General features: G+C 37.3%; 1 protein-coding gene across 1 annotated transcript; it reads right to left on the minus strand.

Moving 5' to 3' along the window:
• Nucleotides 1-5248: 5248 nt before the first annotated feature.
• LOC121381895 (2-amino-3-carboxymuconate-6-semialdehyde decarboxylase-like) lies at nt 5249-19609 on the minus strand. Its single transcript, XM_041511297.1, has 10 exons — nt 19491-19609; nt 16862-17003; nt 15769-15818; nt 13550-13709; nt 12208-12284; nt 11542-11635; nt 10522-10617; nt 9220-9392; nt 8589-8681; nt 5249-6687 (listed from the first exon to the last, which is right to left on the minus strand). Exons 1-10 carry the CDS (start codon nt 19545-19547, stop codon nt 6622-6624), a joined length of 1008 nt encoding a protein of 335 aa, XP_041367231.1. The 5' UTR covers nt 19548-19609; the 3' UTR covers nt 5249-6621.
• Between the last annotated feature and the right edge of the window lie 4169 nt (nt 19610-23778).

The following is a 23778-nucleotide window of genomic DNA, read 5'->3' on the forward strand; positions in this document are numbered from 1 at the left end:
TTTGAAATAGTAAAATTAAACTTTGCCATTGAGACATTTATGAAATACTGTCATTCAGTCCATAATCCGTTATAATCCATATCATCATCGCCACAGTGGTTTATAAATTAAACTATTTGAGGAGAAGTAATATATTTGAGATCTGCTACTATACATATGTGACTGCTTTATCCCTTATTTTCTGTCAATAGAAACAGTGGTTGTAGGATAAATATATTTATCATATAATATCTTATATTTTCAGTGCAATCAAAGTATGTGATATTTTTCAGATCACATATTTTGAGAATTTGATAACTTTGCAAATTAGATGTAAATTAGTCAAGGTCTCGGCACTAGGTTTATTGACATTTAAGCACTTGGGTGACACTCCATGATTGACGTATGCATTCATAGTCATCAAATAAAAACATTTCAATGGTAATTTGACACTGAGAGCTGTCCAGCGTCCAGAAAACAAAAAACGTTAGGCATAACTTTATTTTGATGTAAGGACATCCAAAATGACATCATTCGAGTTTGACGTCATTTCCATTCAAAAATACACTGTGCCACATATTCTTACGTCATTTGAAACTCTAGTAATGGCGGACTGGAATTAAAGTTGCATGTACAGTTTACAAAAACACGTATTATGCTTGAGCTTATATGATAAAGAGATTATTACCCTTGTGTATTTCAGTATCGTCAATATCATATATTAGGAATAAAAGTAATGTATTATGCTCGCATAATACAATTTTTATTCCTAATATATGATATTGACGATACCGAAAAACACTCTGGTAATAACCTCTGTATATAATGTAGACTAGAATGCTGTGATGGACATACAAGAAAAATGAAAAAATAACCAACAAGGCATATTTGTTTAATAAAGTGTTTTTTCTTTTCTAGTTCACCTGATCTCAAACATTTGAGGTCAGGTGAAGTATTGTTAAAAGAGAAAACAGTTTTGTTTAACGACACCACTAGGCACATTGATTTATTAATCATCTGTTAATGGATGTTAAACATTTGATAATTTAAACTGTCTCACAGAAAGGATAGCACATACCACAGCCTTTAATATACCAGTTCTGGTGCATTGGCTGAAACAAGAAATAACCCAATGGGCCCACCGATGGGAAATTTGTTTATTAGCACCTCAGCACATTTTAAACCATGGCTATTTGGTGTCTAACATAATATTTTAATACATGGTTTAAATAATGAGAGGAAACCCACTGCTACCACATACACAAATCCTACCAATACACTTTTTTTTTCCATGTCACAATCACAGGTACCCCCAACCAGTTACGCCAAGTGTGCTATAGTTATGTTATATAATACTCTGGGTTTTTATATGTAACTATAGTATTAGTACTTGGGGGTTTCTGTTTGAAGGGTATCTGTGGTCACAATGACCAAATATTTGACATCCAGTAACTGATGATTAATAAATCAATGTGCTCTAGTGGTGGTGTTAAACAAAAAATCCATGGCAGTAGTAGAAATAATCATTATAGAATGTGACTAGTTTGATTGTTATGTATTAAAAATATATTCATTACAAGTAATACCAAAATATATTGAGAAAGGGGTTACAGGTGTACAGCTTTTGGCCTAAGTAAACATATTTCTAATGTCAGTGACTGATTTATGCTCCAGCAATATATAGATAATAACCGGTTAATATGTATGATATAGTATTATCCTTTGAAGGCAAACAATCCATTAACCTTTTTATTTCTATCCTGTAATCCTTAAAAAAACCCACCTTAATAAATTGTATTTATTGTTCATTTTGCATCTACAGATTCTGTATGATCAATCTTTGCAATCAAGCCTGTTGCAGTATACTAGTATGCCAACTAGCAAGATTTGTAATGTCATTCTTAGTAACATGTTAAATTTTTCATGTCAAGGAGTTTTTAAATTCTTAATTCATAAAAAATATGTATGCTTTGTTTCCAATGACACAAAATGTCATTTCAAAATACGGTTGTTAAAAAGTAACAACTGAAACCCACTAAACTATTTAACATCCAAAGTAAATGAGTCGAGTCAGGATTAAGTCGAGTGACAAGTGATCAACTGTTCGTAGCTGTTGGTCATCACCGTCCTTGGTGGCGCAGTGGTTAAGCCATCGGACTACAGGCTGGTAGGTACAGGGTTCGCATCCCAGTACCGGCTCTAACCCAGAGCAAGTTTATAAGGGCTCAATGGGTAGGTGTAAGGCCACTACATCCTCTTCTCTTTCACTAACCACTAACCAACTAACAACTAACCCACTGTCCTGGACAGACAGTCCTGATAGCTGAGGTGTGTGTGCCCAGAACAGTGTGCTTGAACCTTAATTGGATATAATCATGAAAATAAGTTGAAATGAATGTTGGTCATCATAATCTACAACTACCAACGGTGGTTACAGGATATATGAGAATACTGTACCTTCAACTATCACCGGTTAGCCTAATTAATTAGGAATGTAAAACGGAATAAAAACATATTTTACAATAAACTTGAGATATTTAATAATAGTGTTCTGGGTATTTTCCCATTTACAAAAATATGGGAGAAGTAAAACTAAAAGAGAATAAAATATTATAAATAAAAGTTAAATGGTAAACATGGTAAACACAATACATTAAGCTGAACTAGGTCTAAATATTATAATGATATAGTGCAGATAAAATATTTTCTTTTCAACCAAGCTACTAGCTGTAGAGGGGGGGGGGGGGGTGCACTTGTTTGAGGACAGGTAATGTATCCACCTCAAGTTTTCTCCAGTTGCATTTGTACAGTGTAGGGCTATACCTAATGTGGGGAGGGGGTGGAAGTGGGCAGTTGCTCACCCTGAAAATACAAAATGTGCCCTTTTTAAAATTAAAATTGCCCTTTTAGTTTAGCTGAAGAAGACATTAATGTTTGCTCCCCCCCCCCCCCCCGAACACACACCCTCCATTAATTTAGTTTTAAGTACACATGTATAATGAGTGCTATGACCTTTTAAAAGTACATCCATGGGCACTTGTACTTTATAAGGAATGATATTTTCAGAAACCATCAGAGTATTTCTATTGAAGGCACTATCTCATTCTTCAAAAAAATTCAGTTATTCTATAAGTCTCGGTATAAGTAGTGTTGATATTGGGGATTCAAAATAATTCTAAAAATAAATTATTTTTAAAACATACAGCCCCATAGACTTATTCCAGTTTCCAATCAACAATAAGGGCCCTGATAACCATCAATAACATTTAACAGTGACACGTACATAGAAATCTATCACCGGGAAGTTAAACCAATAAATGATAAAACCAAACTGCACATTTAGCAGTTATTTCTTTTGGCTATTTCGAACTATTCAAATATTATGCAACATTATTTTTGTCAAGATTGGGCATCCTTCTACATCCCTATCTATAATGCTCCATAACGTCAGACCATACACCCCCAAAGTATTATAAAATACTTGGAAAGACACGCTCCCCTGCACAAAAGTCAGGTGACAATGTATTTATATACTATGTAAATAATTATAATGTATTGCTTTATAATCTGGAGAAGTGTGGGTATACATTTCATCTTGATTTATGATCCACGTCCGTATACATTTAGATATAACTACTACATTTTCCATTGTAGCATGGCATGGAGCATTTATGATCCACGTCCGTATACATTTAGATATAACTACTACATTTTCCATTGTAGCATGGCATGGAGCATTTATGATCCACGTCCGTATACATTTAGATATAACTACTACATTTTCCATTGTAGCATGGCATGGAGCATTTATGATCCACGTCCGTATACATTTAGATATAACTACTACATTTTCCATTGTAGCATGGCATGGAGCATTTATGGGAGTGGGGGTGGGTGAGAATGTGAGAACATGAATAATAAAAAAACCTGCATTACATAATGCTATTCAGTACACCCACCCCCTATAATATCACATAATATTTTGACCTAACCCCCTACCCAAGTGTTACATAATATCTGAATGACCCTTTAGAGCTCACTTTACTAAACGGGTTAATGAAGGGTTTAGGCACCATAATACAATTGTGAAAAAAAATATTCACAAGGAATATTTATTTTTAAATATATTTTTACAAACTTAATTCTATATAAAAACAACAACAACTTTACTGCTGAATAAATTAATTATCAAAACCTATAAAAATATTATCAAAATGAAAGTTTTCCTACACTATTGATGTACATATAATGCTGACATTGTTTCTAAAAAATGGATCATATTTCATATATCATCAACACAAATGTATATTTCAATAGAACAAATATGATGTTACATCATAAGATGTTAGAAAATTCAGTTTAAATGTTAGTGACAATGCAGATGATATGCACCAGTCTTGAGCACAAATATGATGGAACATAATTTTAAAAATTGAGGTTTAAAAGTATAAGCTAAATAGGAAAAAATATTAATACATATATAATATGTATATGAATTTACAATATATCATATTTATAGGTTTAAAACTTCTTCTCCCCATTATTGCAGGTGACATATAAATATATATACCGGTATATATACTCGCAGAAAACAGTTCCTTTGCATTTATTACCCATATGGGCACAAATATACGGGGTAATATTTTTACGATCTCTGCACAGTCTGCAGATTGCTTCTACAGCCACTGATTGGATGGTTTAAAAATCATAAGTTTGGTTGGTTGCTTGCCATGGCCGGAGCTTCACTTTCATTCATATAGTGTTTCCATTCATGAGTCAGATTACACATACGTTATACAATCTACAAAGATTTACAAAAACAAATGGACTCATTTGTTTCGTAAACATGAAATGGTATATTTTTATAAGCAGCGGCTTTAATACTGTATAAAATAATTATTTAAAAAGAACATCATTATGCTATGACATCACTTACATTACATTATATAATGCGCGTACGATTATATGACATAATGGCTGATGGCTTTGTTGTAGACTGCAGAGGAATTTTTACATTAAAAATCAGTTAAAATTGACAGTGGATATCCTGTCCTAAACAGAGGAGCCGGCCTCGGCCGGCTCTTGCGCCCAGTACAGGCATGCACTACAACAGTTTGTTCTGAATGTGCACGTAAGGCCCTATGACCTGACCTGACCTGACAATGGGTAATAAAGAGAATAACCAACTCGCTACGAGGAGTTACAAATTATCTGTCCCTCGTGAATGAATGTTGTAAAACCCTCGCCAAAGGCTTGGGTTTACAACATTCATTCACTCGTTAAAGATAATTCATAATTCCTCATAGCTCATTAGTTATTTTCAAAATATTGCATACAGTATATATGTTTTAACGGTTATGAAGAAAAAATTAAATGTTTTTAAGAAATTATTTCTGGTCATTTGTCAACTGTATGAGATTATTTGTACAATCTGTTAAGTCGTCATCTTTGTAAAATTGCAACCATTTACAAAGTTTGAAGTTGTTTTGTGACCATTTTTTGTGTGCACACGTGACAGGAAGTTTTTTCTGTGAGTATATATAAATCCAAGCTTGAAACTGACAAGGAGCTATTGTCACTCAAAGCACACAATATGCTTTCTGACAATCAACTTTTCAAATTAAGAAATTAGTGCTAACTATATTGACACGATGACCAAAATTAAATTATTATTGTGTTAAAAGATAGTTCAAATTCACATAAAATGAGAGTAAAGTTAAACTTCTTTTTATAAAAAAATTCACTTGCCATGGGATCAGTGATTAAAAATTTTTACTAGCCACGATTAAAAATTCACTAGCCCTACTTTAAGTAAATACAATTTTACTAATGGTAATAATCGGATATATCACCTAAACAGGAGATAGAGAACTTAAAACCCCTTTGGTTTGTGGGCAGGATATTCATATTTACAAAATAGTCTTAAATGAAGCAGTTGATCACCTTTTTTTTCACTAGCCATTGGGCATAGCATTAGTAGTTATTTACTAGCACAACATTGAATAACACTAGCCATGATAGTGGGGCTACTATATTCTAGAAGTCCTGAGTTTAAATATCAGGACAATCAGTCAAGAACTACCTCTAAATTTCTGTTGGCATTAGGATGATTAAAATTAAATTATATATTGTTAAAACAAAAGATAGTTTAAATTCACATAAAATGAGAGTAAAGTTTAAATATCAGTACAATTAGTCGAGAACTGCCTCTAAATTTCTACCATTTGCTTTCAGATTAAAATGTTAAAAGCAGAGATTGCTCCCCATCATATGCATACGAGACAGGGGGGCAACTACCCCCTAGTGCTGGAGCAAATCCTCAAATTCGGGCAAAAAGTGCTAACCTGAGATCTTTTTACCATACATTTCCATCATTCTACCCTCAAAATTAGTTGTAGTCCACGTAAAAATGCATAGTGATTCATTTGGCATTTGATATGAATAAATGTTGTTATTGAGATTCGGGCATTTTCGTTTTAATTCGGGCAAATGCCAGCCTGCCCCCTAAAAAAACGGGACCCCGTATGCCTATGCTCCCCATTTTACAAAATGAAGATTATACTGTTACATGAATAACACGATGCATGTACAAGATGGAATGTGATGGATATAACAAACAAGGCTGTTAGGTCTCCTGTTGAATTACTTCTCAAACGTATCCTTGTGCAGTCCAAGAAAGTCCAGTGCATTGCCACTCAAAAGTTGATCCTGAAAGACAGTCGGTGGAACATAAAACGAAAAGAAAAGGAATATTTGTTTAATATCACATTGGCACACTTTACCCTACCAGAGTTTCTACCTGAGGGTAAAATAGGTATGGTGTCATACCCAAATTTGTTTGCAGATTAAAAAAAATTTAAGTTAACGTTTTGACAAAATTAATAAGTCTTATCATTACTATGTGATTTCTTAATCCTAACTCTAAAATTAACCCATTTTCTTTCTGTCGACTGTGGTTGCATTCAGCACACGCATTGTATATATTCAATTCCATAGCACCATACCCAAAATTTCTTTCTAGCAGAAACACTGACTATGGCCATCTAGTGTCTAACATATGCTTATTTAAATTTGTAGTCTAAAGTGAATATGAAACGCCCATTTCGGCCACACAGGCTGCTTCTACTGAGCTGCAAGTGATATTTTATATACACTTTCTCACAGACAGGACAGTAAATACCATGGCCTTTGGTGTACTAGTCATGGGGAACTACTGTATATCTTAGCTATATATAGCTGAGATTGGGAAAATAACCTGAATCCTTTGAGGGAACCATTCCTGCAAACCACCTCACTTGAGATCAGAGTTCTGGGAACCATTCCTACAAACCACCTCACTTGAGATCAGAGTTCTGGGAACCATTCCTGCAAACCACCTCACTTGAGATCAGAGTTCTGGGAACCATTCCTGCAAACCACCTCACTTGAGATCAGAGTTCTGGGAACCATTCCTGCAAACCACCTCACTTGAGATCAGAGTTCTGGGAACCATTCCTGCAGTTCTGGGAAACAAACCCTCACTTGAGATCAGAGTTCTGGGAACCATTCCTGCAAACCACCTCACTTGAGATCAGAGTTCTGGGAACCATTCCTGCAAACCACCTCACTTGAGATCAGAGTTCTGGGAACCATTCCTACAAACCACCTCACTTGAGATCAGAGTTCTGGGAACCATTCCTACAAACCACCTCACTTGAGATCAGAGTTCTGGGAACCATTCCTGCAAACCACCTCACTTGAGATCAGAGTTGTATCACTGACCTACATCCTATCCCAAATATAATACAATTTAACAATGACAATTACTTTATTCTTATAAACTGTACGATTACAGAGTAGGAAAGAACATGCAAATACAGTAGAATCTCGTTGGGTTGAACTCGGAAGGGTCGAATACACCTCGTTACATCTACACAATATTGACCGAATGGTTAGGTCGAACTACCCGATCGGTGAAACACTTTCTCGAGCACCGATGGGGTTCGAACCAACAGGATACAACTGTATATGTATAAAAATGAAAACTGCACGTATTCATTCTTGTTAACAGACATAATTTCTTTCAAAAATGAATACCTGTATTGTGAAACAATGCATGAAAATATATTCTTGTTTCCTATATAAAAAATTTTTTCACATTTAATAATATAATATACAATCATTATATCTAAATATGGGACCAAAACAGCCCCCACCTCCACCCCCACCCCAACAACCCAATACCAAAAATCAAATAGTTCTATTTTAAAACCATATAAAATAATTTACACTATGCGGATTAAGTACAGGGTATTTTATTTACTTGCATTTCTTTTTGCACTCAATATATTTGACCGGCCTCAATACATAAGTCGAGCCATGGTATTTTTAATCCAGATACCGAGGTTGAGTTTTCAATGAAACCGCTTGCACCGATGTTTCAACAAATGCTATATATAGACAAATGGATGGCTAAAAATGTGCAGCGGGTCAAAATCTGTGTGGTAAAATCTGACGTAATAACCGTAAAAGCATGACGTTAAATAAAATATAACATATAGGAACGATTTAGCTGCTATGTTTATATATATATATAGACAAATTAGTAAAATCTAAGCTCCATCAAGGACGATTCGTGCTACATTGACCTTCTCCATCCCAAGTTTCCCTGGGTGGTGTTCTCCAAGGGGAAAAGGGTAGTCGCTCCCTAGTATCACCTTGTCCTGAAATTGGGAGAACATTTTTTAAATGACAAAAGATTTAGCATTTTAAGAAAATGAAAATTTTATATCCAGCTAGAAATGTAACTAAAATCAAATAAGTAATCCGGGGAAAAAAAGACTGACGGGTACTAAAAACTTGTGTGTCATATTTACAAAATTAAATGGAATCAGCTAGTTTAAAGGTTAATGAATTAATAAAAACTAGATATTAATATTCTTCTAAAGCTGCTGTTGCAGTGATTACATATAAGATTTTAAAGTGGTAGATAAATAGTAACAACTTATTTTTTCCACTTTTTCGAAAGGCTTAAAATGTTAATATGTATAGTGAAACTCTTCTAAACTGAATAGGCCTACCTATGGGACCAAGTAAAAAGTCTGGTTTTAAGGGGTATCCTGTTTAGAGAGGTTATCATCTGTACTGAATTTTGAAAAGGGACTGTGAATAACTTGAAGGAATTCCAGTTTACAGAGGGTCCAGTTTTAAGGGGTCTCAAGAGTACTTTGCTATAATTAGTACTGATTGCAAAACGTTTACCTTTCCAATAACATCGACTAGCAGTTTGAGTGACCTCGCATCGTGCACCAGACTGTCTGTGTAGAAATGGCCGAGGTACTCCCGCGGACTGACCCCACAGTCCGTGGCACAGAGGTCCGGCCTAACGTTGTAGCCATGTTCAATTCTGCCCACGGTGTAAGGAAATGTTCCACCTGCCAACATGCACATTTCTTTATTTTTAAAATGACAAAACCGGAGACTCATGGGACCAAGTAAAATGTCCGGTTATAAGCTGTTTTTGATTCAGAGAGGGTCTGTTCTGGTATTTAAAAAGGGACTGTAAGAACATTCCGTTCTGAGGGAATCCTGATTTACAGAGGGTCCAGTTTTGGGGGGTTTCACTGTATTTATAGTGTAAGCTAAGAATCAGGCAAGCATAGGGTACAAAAATAAAAACTACTAATAACTACTACTAAAGTACTAATCAAAATTATACCCAGGTGATTTTCCAGTCTTATATATTAGTTATGAAAATCCCTGGAATAAAACTCATAAAAATGTGTCAGTATTATCATGACCTGTTACGGTATTCAAACAACCTGTAGAAAAATTGACAATAAATGGCCTGTTATAGATAGAAATATGAGATGTATTTACAATTTTACTGCAAAACATATGTAATTTGGAACAGACTATAACACCCAGATTGATATTGATTGAAGCTGACAGGTGAAATCACAAGTACTAAGTTAAGCAGAGGGTTGGTCTCAGGTGTGTTCAATATCAAACTGGGTGTTATAGTCTATATGTTTTACAGTAAAATTATAAATACATCTCATATTTCTGTCTATAATAGGTCATTTATTGTCATTTTTGGTACCAGTTGTTGGAATACCATAACAGGTCATGATAATACTGAAACATTTTTATGGTTTTTATTCCAGGTAGTTTTATAACTAATATGTAAGACTGGAAAATTACCTGGGTATAATTTTGATTCGTACTTTAACTACTTTGGATGTCGTAAATATCAAGTAAGACATCAATCTATTTTGCTTTCTTTTCCTGGGTAGTTTGATGTATACTGCTTACTACAAAATGTTAGCTTTATAACCATGATGTAATGGGAACTGAAGTGGTACATAGGAATTTGCAAAATACATGTAGTATTACCATGGTAAACAAAGGGGAAATAACTATTTTAAAAGTATATGGTCAATATTAATATATGAAAACATGAACGAGTGTTTAATGACACCCAAACACAAAAAAACAAATTAGCTGTTGGTTTGTGTAAAATTGAAAACCATTCTAGTGTCAATTAAATGCTGAAGAAAATACCTCCATGAGCAAAGCAAACTTTGAGTTTTGGAAAGCGTTCGAGCACTCCTCCAAACAACATGCTGCAAATAGCAGTGGTCGTCTCTGTCGGCATGCCTGGAAATACGAACAGTTCAAAATATGAAACATGAACATACCACAAGTAACCTAATTAAATTTACAATATCTCAATACAATACAATATTTTATTCAGCACTCACACGTTTGAATGTTTGCAATTAATCACAGGTAATGAAAAGGTAAATGTAAAGAATAATTGCTTAACTATACCTCTACAAACTGATTAATCTGTAACTATTTGGTATATAACATAAACCTGATCATTGCCAACCTTGCTTTATGGAATGGGGAGAATAATACTCTACTTTGATACAGCTGCTCTTATTCTAGGTGCTTTGGTGGGCCCATTCTCCGATTGTTTTCCTCCCATTCCAACCAGTGTCCCATGGATGGTATATCAAAGGCTGTGGTTTGTCACCATATGTATTGTATGTGTAAAGTGCATATAGAATATCTCTTACTGCTAATGTAAAAAAGGTTGCAGGTTTTCTCTGAGACAATGTGATGCTGAATCGGGCATCAATGACATATTTCATTACTGTAGTTATGGGTGTGTCGCCCGAGTGAATGACCCAACTGGCAGGCACTAAAGGCTAAAGGTTCTGTGTACCCTGGGCTCAAGTGATATCAAGATAGCTCAACTGACAGCAAGTGTGAAACATGGCCCTGTCAAGTGTTAAATGTATGTCGTGTCTTCTTCTTTTTTTTTGTAAACTGAAAAAAATGCCAACTTACTACAACCCACATGGATGAACAATGTGTTTGAACCTTACTTGGATATAGGGCTACTATAAGTATGAAAATTAGTAAAAAAAATAATATTTTGATCGATTCACAAATTAAAAAACAATAAGATATAATTTTGCACATAATAACAGTTCTATCATATAAATTATAGCCTAAAACACCTGTATAAAAAAATAAACAACAATCAATGTACAAAAAGGAACAATAACAAACCTATAAGCCAAGGCAACCAGTATTTCTTCATGCGACCACTTTGTTCCATGTCCCAGGGGTGGACAAAAATAGAACAGTTATGTTCCTCTGCTGCCTAAGAACAATGGCAAATGTTATAAAAGTACATACAATAAAGATAAACAAAGCAAACAGTTTTAACTTGACTCCACCCAACTTTCTTCTACATGTTTTTTCTTTCATTTTTAAACTATAATAAAATATTAATATATAAATAACAATACTTTTAAAAATATATAATACAATGTACATATAAAATATTAATTGTTTTAAAGATACTGCCAACCAAATATTTTCTCTGGACAGTGTAATATTCTACCTAACAGCTCAATGAATCCATAGAAAATGTTTGCCCTTAGAAAAAGAGAGTACTTTTTGTATGTTTGTGAACATATTGACAATAACGTGAATGACCCCTGATAAAGATTTTAAATGCAACTATTAAAGTATATTTACCATATAACAGTTCACTATGTCTAAATTACAAAAAGAAAGAGATGGCATAACATACTCTATACTATCAGGATAAACAGCGTTACCATGAAACATTTTCCATATGAGAACATAAAACATGACAACCTCACAATACAAGCTACGTAGTCCAGACTCCTACAAAGGGAAATCAAATTTTAAAATAATTTTCCTTACAGCAAAAATGGGACGTAGTTCTGGTGCATCAAGATTCCAATCATTTATGTGTGACCCAATCTGAACTCCTGGAAAACCTGAAAAATGTAACAAATACAAAAAGGTGTGATTATTAGAAAGACAAATGATATATTTTTAGCATGCACACATAAAGATAATTTATTGCAAAGTTTAAAGTAAGATATTTACTGTATAACAAACCATACCATCAATAAATCAAAATAATGGTTTACATGCTCTTTAAATTTCGATACATACATAATATACAAAGGATTTGTCACAAGTGTTTTTTTAATATGGCTCTGCCTTTGACAAATACCGATTAAATAAAGGAGGTTGATATTTTCCACATTAAAAAAACATGAGTAGTGAATTCTATTTATCCTATAACACTTCTCTAAAATAACATTTGAAATCGATATTTAGTAAATCACAATTCTAAAATCACTTCTACAACCCCTGCAATTGCCCACGGCAATCAGCAATACTGCACTTTTTTTTCTCTTTTTTTTTCTACTGCTTGTTTTTTTGCCGTGGACGTTTTCTTAATTGCAGGGGTTGCTTCTATTATGTCATCGAAGTTAGCACAAATGTAGTTTGATGTCAGTCAGCCACATGGGATCTTTTAGATGTATCATCCCAAAGTAAGGATAGTACATACGACAGTTGCGAAGTATTGGTTGGAATGATGTAAAATGATAAACGGTATATTAACCTGTAATTCTTATGAATCTCGATATGTGTTAATCCCTTCTTAAGCTACTAAATTTAATGTTACAACTGAACCCTACATTTGTGTTTCTTCCAGTATTCAGTACATGGATATATAGAGGATACTCCCCGAGTATTTATCAGCACAAGTTGACAAAAGTATATAATCCAAGGCTTGCCGAGGATTTTTATACTTTTTATCAATGAGTGCTAATAAATTATGATATCACAAGACACGAGGGGGTTATTCTTTTTATCATCCATTATCATTCTTTTCATTTGCGACAATTGTAAACAATGTTAGTAATGTCACTATATTTGGCAGGGGAATACTCGTTAACTAGCAGAACGACAGTGGCATGATGTCACTATTGATAAATTTAGCACTGAAACATACACAGTGATGTAACAAAATAATGTCTTGTGATTACAATTTATAAAAAGATTATAAGAAGCGATATCCTAGGAGAATATCACAGGAGATATTGCAAATTATAGTGCCAGCGATATCTCCTGCAAAAACCTTTAATGGATGATAAATGTATATACCAGGTAGTTGAATATACATTACAAATATAAATCTACCTTTTGTGTAATTATTTTGCTGAAGAGAAATAAATAAAATCTTTACCTAGTTCCAAGCGACATCGTTTGAGCTCCTGCACAGCTAAGTCGGGGGCCTGCATGGGAAGAGTCCCCAGTCCGACGAATCTTTGTGGATATTTCTTCACTGTGTCTGCAAGGTTGTTGTTCAAGATTTCACACAAGTCTAGCGTATCTTTAGGTTGAGCCTGTAAACATCACGAGAACACCCGACTTTGAGGCTAGGTATGAAAGCAAGAGGAGGAAAAAATACTACAGGTACACAAATTATCTATGAAGAAATGATTTTTAAAATAAATATCAAATAATGTTTCTTTTTGGGATTACATACCAGAATAGCAAATGTGGTAAATATATGTTGGGCTGTTGTTAAACATATACCAGTTGTGGAAGGATGGGTTTTTTTTTAACTACACCTCATTGTAGCGTTTTGGTGTGTAATATGATTAAAGAGAGAGAATTATAGCTTATTTCAATATTTGGTTAAATATGCAGTAAGAACAAATACACTTCTACCAAACCAGGTTAGCCCATCACACCTCATGGGAGCCCATCACATTCCAGGTTAGCCCATCACAAACCAGATTAACTCATCACATCTCATGAGAGCCCATCACAAACCAGGTTAGTCCATCACACCTCATGAGAGCCCATCACAAACCAGGTTAGTCCATCACACCTCATGAGAGCCCATCACAAACCAGGTTAGTCCATCACATCTCATGAGAGCCCATCACAAACCATCACACCTCAAGGGAGCCCATCACAACCCAGGTTAGTCCATCACATCTCATGAGAGCCCATCACAAACCAGGTTAGCCCATCACACCTCATGAGAGCCCATCACAAATCATCACACCTCAAGGGAGCCCATCACAACCCAGGTTAGTCCATCACATCTCATGAGAGCCCATCACAAACCAGGTTAGCCCATCACACCTCATGGGAGCCTATCACAAACCATCACACCTCATGGGAGCCCATCACATTTCAGGTTAACCCATCACAACCCAGGTTCGCCCATCACAAACCAGATTAACTCATCACACCACATGGGAGCCCATCACACCCCAGGTTAGCCCATCACACCTCATGGGAGCCCATGACAAACAAGGTTAACCCATCATACCTCATGGAAGTCCATGACAAACAAGGTTAACTCATCATACCTCATTGGAGTCCATCACACCTCAGGCTAGCCCAGCATAAACCAGATTAACGCATCACAACCCAGGTTCGCCCATCACACCTCATGGGAGCCCATCACAAACCAGATTAACCCATCACATCCAAGGTTAGCCCATCACACCTCAAGTCAGCCCAGCTCATGAGAGCCCATTACAAACCAGGTTAGCCCATCACACCTCATAAGAGCCCATCACAAACCAGGTTAGCCCATCACAAACCAGGTTAGCCCATCATATCTCATGAGTGCCCATCACAACCCAGGTTAGCCCATCACACCTCATGAAAGCCCATCACACCTCATGAAAGCCCAGCACAAACCAGATTAACCCATTACAACCCAGGTTCGTCCATCACAAACCAGATTAACCCATCACATCCAAGGTTGGCCCATCACACCTCATGAGAGCCCATCACAATCCATGTTAGCCCATCACACCTCATGGTTACTCATCACAAACCAGGTTAACCCAGCACACCTCATGAGAGACCGTCACACTTCATGGGAGCCCATCACAACCCAGGTTAGCCCATCACACTTCATGAGAGCCCACCACAAACCAGGTTAGCCCATCACACCTTATGAGAGCCCATCACACCTCATGAGAGCCCATCACAACCCAGGTTTGCCCATCACACCTTATGAGAGCCCATCACACCTCATGAGAGCCCATCACAACCCAGGTTTGCCCATCACACCTCATGAGAGCCCATCACACTCATGGGAGCCTATCACAACCTAGGTTAGCCCATCACACCTCATGAGAACCCATCACAAACCCAGGTTAGCCCATCACACCTCATGAGAGCCCATCACACCTCATGGGAGTCCATCACACCTCATGGGAGTCCATCACAAACCAGGTTAGCCCATCACACCTCATGGGAGTCCATCACAAACCAGGTTAGCCCATCACACCTCATGGGAGCCCATCACACCTCATGGGAGTCCCATCACAAACCAGGTTAGCCCATCACACCTTACGAGAACCTATCACAAACTAGGTTAGCCCATCACACCTCAGGTGCTAGTTTTCAGTGTATTAATGTTGTTTCACTTACCCAGTAGCTGAACATGACAGGCACTGTAGACAATGCTTGCACTGTGACACCTTCACAAAGAAAAAACAATAATAAGTTTACATTGATCTACACTTAAAGTACGTACATTTTTTGTTTCGTTTAAAATTAATTTTTAGCTATTATAAATATCAGGATGACCAGAAAATTTAAGCAATCACTTGTAAGTAATATGTAAATTGATAGTAAAAAGCTGTAACAGCCAAAAATATTTTACACTTCCGAGTAGTTAAGGTAATTAGCTTTTAATGAGAGGAAATGATGGACTGACTCAGTGATAACTGACTGATTAAATTCTAATAATAAAGTTTTAACCTAATTTGAAAAAAAATCGAACAATATGTACATGGTCTCTCATCAGCCAAATGTTAGAAGCAGAGATTGCTCCCCTTTTCACAAAATGAGAAAAAACATTGTTTTGTTTAACGACACCACTGGAGCACATTGATTAATTAATCATTGGCTGTTGGATGTCAAACATTTGGTAATTCTGACATGCAGTCATCAGAGGAAACACGCTACATTTTTTCTAATGCAGAAAGGGATCTTTTATATGCACTTTCCCACAGATAGGAAAGCACATGCCACAGCCTGTCGAGTTGTGGTGCACTGGTTGGAATAAGAAAAATCCCAATCAGTTCAATAGATCCACTGAGGTGGTTTGATCCTGCAATGCAAGAACCTCAAGCAAGTGCTCAACTGACTGAGCTAAATCCCTCCCCTTCACAAAATGAAGGAAAGAAATGTTTTATTTAACAATGCACTCAACACATTTTATTTACGGTTATATGGCGTCAGACATATGGTTAAGGACCACACAGATATTGAGAGAGGACATCCGCTGTCGCCACTTCATGGGCTACTCTTTTTTTTAATTAACAGCAAGGGATCTTTTATATGCACCATCCCACAGACAGGATAGTACATACCACGGCCTTTGTAAAACCAGTTGTGAAGCACTGGCTTGAACGAGAAATAGCCCAATGAGTCCACCGACAGTGATCGATCCCAGACGGACTTTACCACTGGGCTAGGTCCCGCCCCTTCCACAAAGTGAATTGTGAGCCTGGCATACCTGTAGCATCCATGTCTTTAATGCGATCCTCCACAGACCAGCAATTTCCATTGATCACCCGAAACAACTGACCATCTTTGAGCATCTCGGCCTGGCCTGCACACGTGTGGTGCAGCTGGACAAAGCCACTGTAGCCGTAACGCTGGGTGGAGGAAAGAAACAATAAAGTTTTTAGCAACATTGTTACAAGGGATCTTTTATATATGCACCATTTGTGTGTGTTAATGGATGAGTAGATGGATGGGTGAATGAATGAATGGATGAATGGATGGATGGATGGATGGATGGATGGATGGACAGATCGCTGGATGGATGGGTTGCTGAGTGGATGGATGGATAGTTGGGTGGATGGGTGAATGGATGGACAGATCGCTGGATGGATGGGTGGGTGGGTGGATGGATGGATGGGTGGGTGGATGTTTGAGTGGGTGATTGGTTGGATGGATAGATGGGTGGATGGGTGGAAGGATGCTTTGTTGAAGTGCCCATTATTATGCAGGGTTCTAAATGGGTAGGGTGTATATATGTGTTAATAATGTGTGGGCTCTTATTCTCTCCCTCAACCCTCCACCCCCCCCCCCCCATCCCCCACATGCTTCCCATATATGTGCCTACATGTCTAATTAAGACAGTATCTGCAGGATCTGGTATCAGCCAGTTCTCCATGGTGAGGCCATTGACCAAGTGACCCATTTCAGCTACATGTAATATTTTATCACAAACATGTCATTCTAAGGTCAGTGCCGACAGCCTGGAGTGACATGTACTTCTTTAGAGTTTACATGGTGCAGGGTTTAGCTCAGCCGATGGAGCCAGCATCGAAATAAGCGTAGTGCCTGGTAATCCTTGTACAGGTAACCATGCATTATGAGTCGGTAACCTATAGGTTAAGACAAATTTATTGGGCCAATTTTACAAAGCCTGTTTATGTACAGGTTACCATACATTATGAGCTGGTAACCTATAGGTTAAGACAAATTTATTGCATGGCTCGAAGTTAAGAAGTTTTCTCCCAAGACAATTTTTAAAAGAATTGCCATGGGTGAAAAAGTCCACCGATGGCAATTTTGAGCCTGCCTATGGCAATTTTTTTAAATGTGTCATTTGCAGCAAATAAACATGACTCACTGAAAGGCTATCTTATTGTATGTAGACATCTTTTAAATGTGCAAATGTTAAATATTGGCAGATAATGTACACCAGGTATTTAAATTTTGCCATTGTTGAGGTTTACAGACAGCACAAAAGTGCCATCAGTGATGCTCTCTACCTACGTCAATTTATATCTCAATGACGGCATTTGCCATCAATGCCACCATTAAGTTTGAGCTCTGTATTTTGCCAAATTTACAAAGCCTGTTTATGTCTTACACGTGTGTAACTACATACATTTACTATGCTTAAACGCCTGTGTTTAAGAAGAACTAGCATCATAAATTTGGCCTATAAAGTTTACAATTCCCATTTCCATCTGTTCACAATCATACTGATACTTTGTAATTCATTCATATCAGTGTTCTTGTTGGTTCTCAAGTGGAAATTATATTTAAACAGCACACAACTGATAGATAAATATAGGTTGTGGTGTTCTGCTTTAAAAAAATGTGGACATGTGGTGACCTGGTAATCGGAAGGAAGGAAATGGTTTATTTAACGATGCACGCAACACATTTTATTCACGGTTATATGGCATCGGACACAAATATTGAGGGAGGAAACCTGCTATCACCACTTCATCGGCTAATCTTTTTCGATTAGCATCAAGGGATCTTTTATATGCACCATCCCATAGACAGGACAGCACATACCACGGCCTGTGATGTACCAGTCATGATGCACTGGCTGGAGTGAGAAATAGCCCAATGGGCCCACTGACAGGGATTGATCCCAAACAGACCGCACATCAAGCGAGCGCTTTACCACTGGGCTACATCTCGCCCCTCCTGGTAACCTGAATGACCGTTCTTAAAGTACAGAAATGTTTAGTTTATATGGCATACCTGTAGTTTGATACAGTTTAATGGACGGGAATTGATCCCAAACCAACCGCACATCAAGAGAACGCTTTACGACTGGGCTACCTCACATTTTGGCTTATTTATAAATTATCAGCTACATATATATTATAGCAGAAAGCAATTAATCCCCACAAAGTAATGTAAACAGTCAAAAGAAAACATGTACAACATGCTTGATCATACACTGGCATAGCCAGGATTTTATACGGGGGTGGGGTAACCCACACTATGTATGTATGATTTTATAAAATTTAATACAGTTTAAAAATATATATATATTGTTTGATGGTGGGCATGGCCCTGTGGCCCCCTCCCCTGACTACGTCACTGTGCTCATAAAAATCTGTCCTACAGAATTTAGTCATTGCACTGAAATTGCTCAATTCCCCAGATGGGGTTGGGATTTAGCAGAGAAGACCCTACACTCTTGCTTCACTCCTCCCTTTAAAAAATCTAGACGCGTCTTTGCTTTCTCTGTGTCGACCCGATGACAGGGTCGTTTTTGGTTGATAGATTACATCACTGTGACCGCGTTGGTTGAACAAGCAAATCGCATTACACGAAACGTAAAACTATATATAACGAACATAATGCAAATGCAAAATCCGTACCTCTTTTAGATTCGGCCATGTTTCGGGTAAAATGTGAGTGTGAAGATCAATCTTCATGTTAACAAAGTATCAATGATGTCAGTGGTGGATCCAGAAGTTACGTTGTTGCTATTGTTCACTCTAACACGTGCCCTTGAACTCGTACAAATTTCAACCAATCACTGTCGATGTCATAGAGGTGTGTTCAGGGAGTCCGTTATTCATTGGTTTATTCCAAGAATATAGGTTAAATATTTATGTTGTGTAAATAAAGAACAATACTATATTGCACTACACTTTTAAAGCCACAATCTCGCCGCGCTATTATAATATTATGTAACAATGCAGAATACAAGGGGCCCAGTGATAAAGCGCTCGCCTAATGCGCGGTCGGTCTAGGATCGATTCCGTCGGTGGGCCCATTTGGGCTTATTCTATCTCGTTCCGGTCATATGAACAAAATGTAGCGGGTTTCCTTTTTAAGACTGTCAAAATGTCCAAATGTTTGATATCCAATAGCCGATGCAATAGCGGATTCGGGGGGGGGGGGGGGGGGGTGTTCAGGGTAAAACCGACCATAACGTGATTATATAATTAACTGTTCTGTGTAAAAGGAGATAGATCAGTCATGACATTTGGACCCCCCCCCCCCCTTCAGCAATCCTGCATCCGCGCCTGCGATGATTAATAAATCAACTGTGCTCTAGTGGAGTCGTTAAACAAAAAGAAACATATGTATAATCTGTGTTTTTAAAGGCGTATTCTCCAAGTTGCAAATTGTCATATTTTGCTATTGTAGGCCTATATTTGCATAATTAACTCAAAAGGGCGCGATTTAGCTCAGCCAGTTGAGTGCTCGCTTGGGGTGGATCCATTCAACTGATTGGGTTTTTCTCGTTCCAACCAGTGCACAACTGGTATGTGCTTTCCTGTCTGTGGGAAAATGCATGTGAATTCCTGCATTAGGAAAAATGTAACGAGTTTCCTCTGATGACTAAGAGTCAGAATTATCAAATGTTTGACATCCAATATAGCCGATGATTAATTAATCATTATGCTCTAGTGGTGTCGTTAAACAAAACAAACTTCTTCAAAAGGATCAAAATCCTAATAGTTGGTGTTGTTACTAGTCATAAACAGTGATTCCCCCGAGAATCCATCACCAAAAATATCAAGTACATTGTACACGTAACACACACACACACACACACACACACAAACCATCACTGCTACTACTGGATCAGGAAACGTTGGGGGGACACGTGCTACCTTGACCATCCCACCGCCGCTTCCTACGCCAGTTAATCAATGGTTAACTAAAAAAAATTTTAAATCATGGACTATATATTAGGACTCTATATGTTTCAGACACTTTAACACAGAGTAGTGTAATCTGGAAAGAATATATGTATATTGGTTGTCACTTATGACTGCAAATTTATACAGGCAAAATATTAAAGGGGAGTAACCCTACAAAGCTCTTCCATTCAAAAGTGTAAATTGTTAGCTTCCGGTTTTTTCAGCGCTAGTTGAACTTGGTTACTTATTCAAATGTATGTTTGAAATTAACAATATCGACCCACTTAAACTAAAAAATAACAAAAACTGCATGAAAAGAAATGCAAAAGCCATAACTGAAACCCTTAAAAACTATTTCAAAGAATACTTTACAATAAAACTAGAAAAATCTGAAAAACTCCAAATATTCAAACATATTAAAGATGAATATAAATTAGCCGAATATCTAAACCAAATTAAAAATGTAAACTTTAGGCAGGCACTTACAAAACTAAGAATATGCGCTCACCGACTTGAAATTGAAACTGGACGATATAGGAACACTGACAGAAAAGACAGACTATGCAGACTGTGTAACCAAGAAGTAGAAGACGAAATAAAAAATTTTGACATGTCCCACAAACTCCCACATACGAAATATCCAATACAATAAAATACAACAACTCTGCCCAGTCTTTCAACATCTAACCATCAAAGAGAAATCGTTTTCCCTCTTAGACTGCCCAGGGAATATATCCGTAATAATAGGTCAGTCGTGCTATGAAATGTTAAATCACAGAAGGACAGAACTCTCTAGACCCCCTACCACAGTCTAGAACAAACTAAAAACAAAACCACATAACTATACTTTTATTCTCTTTCATGTATGCATTTATATCTGTATGTTATTTTATATTCATGCATAAAGGCAATTCATTTTAGAGTTTTATGTAACATTATAACATGTTCATGATGGTAGCATCATTATTAGCATTACTAGTTTATGTTTATGTACATTTCTGTATGATGCATATATGCAAATAAATGATTTGAATTTGAATATTCCCGTTCCTCGTTCCTTATTCAATATCGAATAAGTAACTAGAAAGTCAGTTTCACATTCGCTTTGCGCGTACTACATGTTTAAATTTATCGACTGGTAAAGTCTGTGTGAGGCCATGCTATATTGTCTCAACAAGTAAAAATTCGGAATTATTGTAATAAATCACAAATATTTTACTCCTTTTCGCCAATATATGACCAGCAGCAACAACAACATCAGCATTAACAACAACTACTACTATTACTTCTACTACTACTACTACTACTACTACTACTACTACTACTACTACTACTACTACTACTACTACTAATTAATCTTATTATTATTATTATTATTATTATTATTACAATTATTATCGTCAACGTCACCATTACGGACAATCAAAGTGACATAATTACATAGCATGTAATTTGTCACACCCCACCACCAATACCCCCCCCCCCCCCTCTCTCTCTCTCTCTCTCTCTCTCTCTCTCTCTCTCTCTCTCTCTCTCTCTCTCTCTCTCTCTCTCTCTCTCTCTCTCTCTCTCTCTCTCTCTCAGAACATGTATGAATATACTGACACATAGTTTTGCCCGGTTCATATGGAGCATAAGTGCATCAAAATACATCGTTATGCTTTCTCTGCTATCTTTCGATATGGCGACAGGCCATGGATAAACTACGTCGTTGCTATGGGTCAGACAGCATGTACCGCCACCATATTGCATATACACGACTATGCGTTTTCCTGCAATTTTCATTATGGCGACAGGCCATAGACGAACGACGTCGTGACGATTGGTTAGACGGCATGGACCACCACCCCGCTACATTAGATATGAACTTAGAATATGTTTGAACATTTTGACACCTAGCCTTGCCCGGTCCATGGGGGATGAGTGCATGTAAATGCATTGCATATATACATGATTATGCGTTTTCTGCCAATTTTGATTATGGCGACCGCCATAGACGAACGACGTCGTGACGTTTGGTTAGACGGCATGGACCACCACCCCGCTACATTAGATATGAACTTAGAATATGTCTGAACATTTTGACACCTAGCCTTGCCCGGTCCATGGGGGATGAGTGCATGTAAATGCATTGCATATATACATGATTATGCGTTTTCTGCCAATTTTGATTATGGCGACAGGCCATAGACGAACGACGTCGTGACGATTGGTTAGACGGCATGGACCACCACCCCGCTACATTAGATATGAACTTAGAATACGTCTGAACATTTTGACACCTAGCCTTGCCCGGTCCATGGGGGATGAGTGCATGTAATTGCATTGCATATATACATAATTATGCGTTTTCTGCCAATTTTGATTATGGCCCAGGCCATAGACGAACGACATCGTAACGATTGGTTAGACGGCATGGACCATCACCCCGCTACATTAGATATGAACTTAGAATAGGTCTGAACATTTTGACACCTAGCCTTGCCCGGTCCATGGGGGATGAGTGCACGTAAATGCATTGCATATATACATGATTATGCGTTTTCTGCCAATTTTCATTATGGCGACAGGCCATAGACGAACGATGTCGTGCCGATGGCTTAGAGGGCATGGACCACCACCCCGATGCACCAGACGTGTACTTAGAATGTGTGTGTGAACATTCTGACACAGCCTTGCCCGGTCCATGGGGTATAGGTGCATCAAAACATATTGCATATACACAACTATGCGTGTTCCTATCATTTTGATTATGGCGACAGGCCATACACGAATGACGTCGTGCCGATGGCTTAGACGGCATGGACCACCATCCCGATGCATCAGATGTGTACTTAGAATGTATGTGTGAACATTCTGACACATAGCCTTGCCCGGTCCATGGGGTATAGGTGCATCAAAACATATTGCATATAAACGATACTGAATCGAAACATAATATGTTTATCATATGATAAAGAGGGAGATATAGAATACGGGATGACCCCTATTGTTTTTATCATGTAGTATA

This window comes from Gigantopelta aegis, chromosome 9 (assembly GCF_016097555.1).
Source record: "Gigantopelta aegis isolate Gae_Host chromosome 9, Gae_host_genome, whole genome shotgun sequence".
NCBI classification, from domain to species: domain Eukaryota; kingdom Metazoa; phylum Mollusca; class Gastropoda; order Neomphalida; family Peltospiridae; genus Gigantopelta; species Gigantopelta aegis.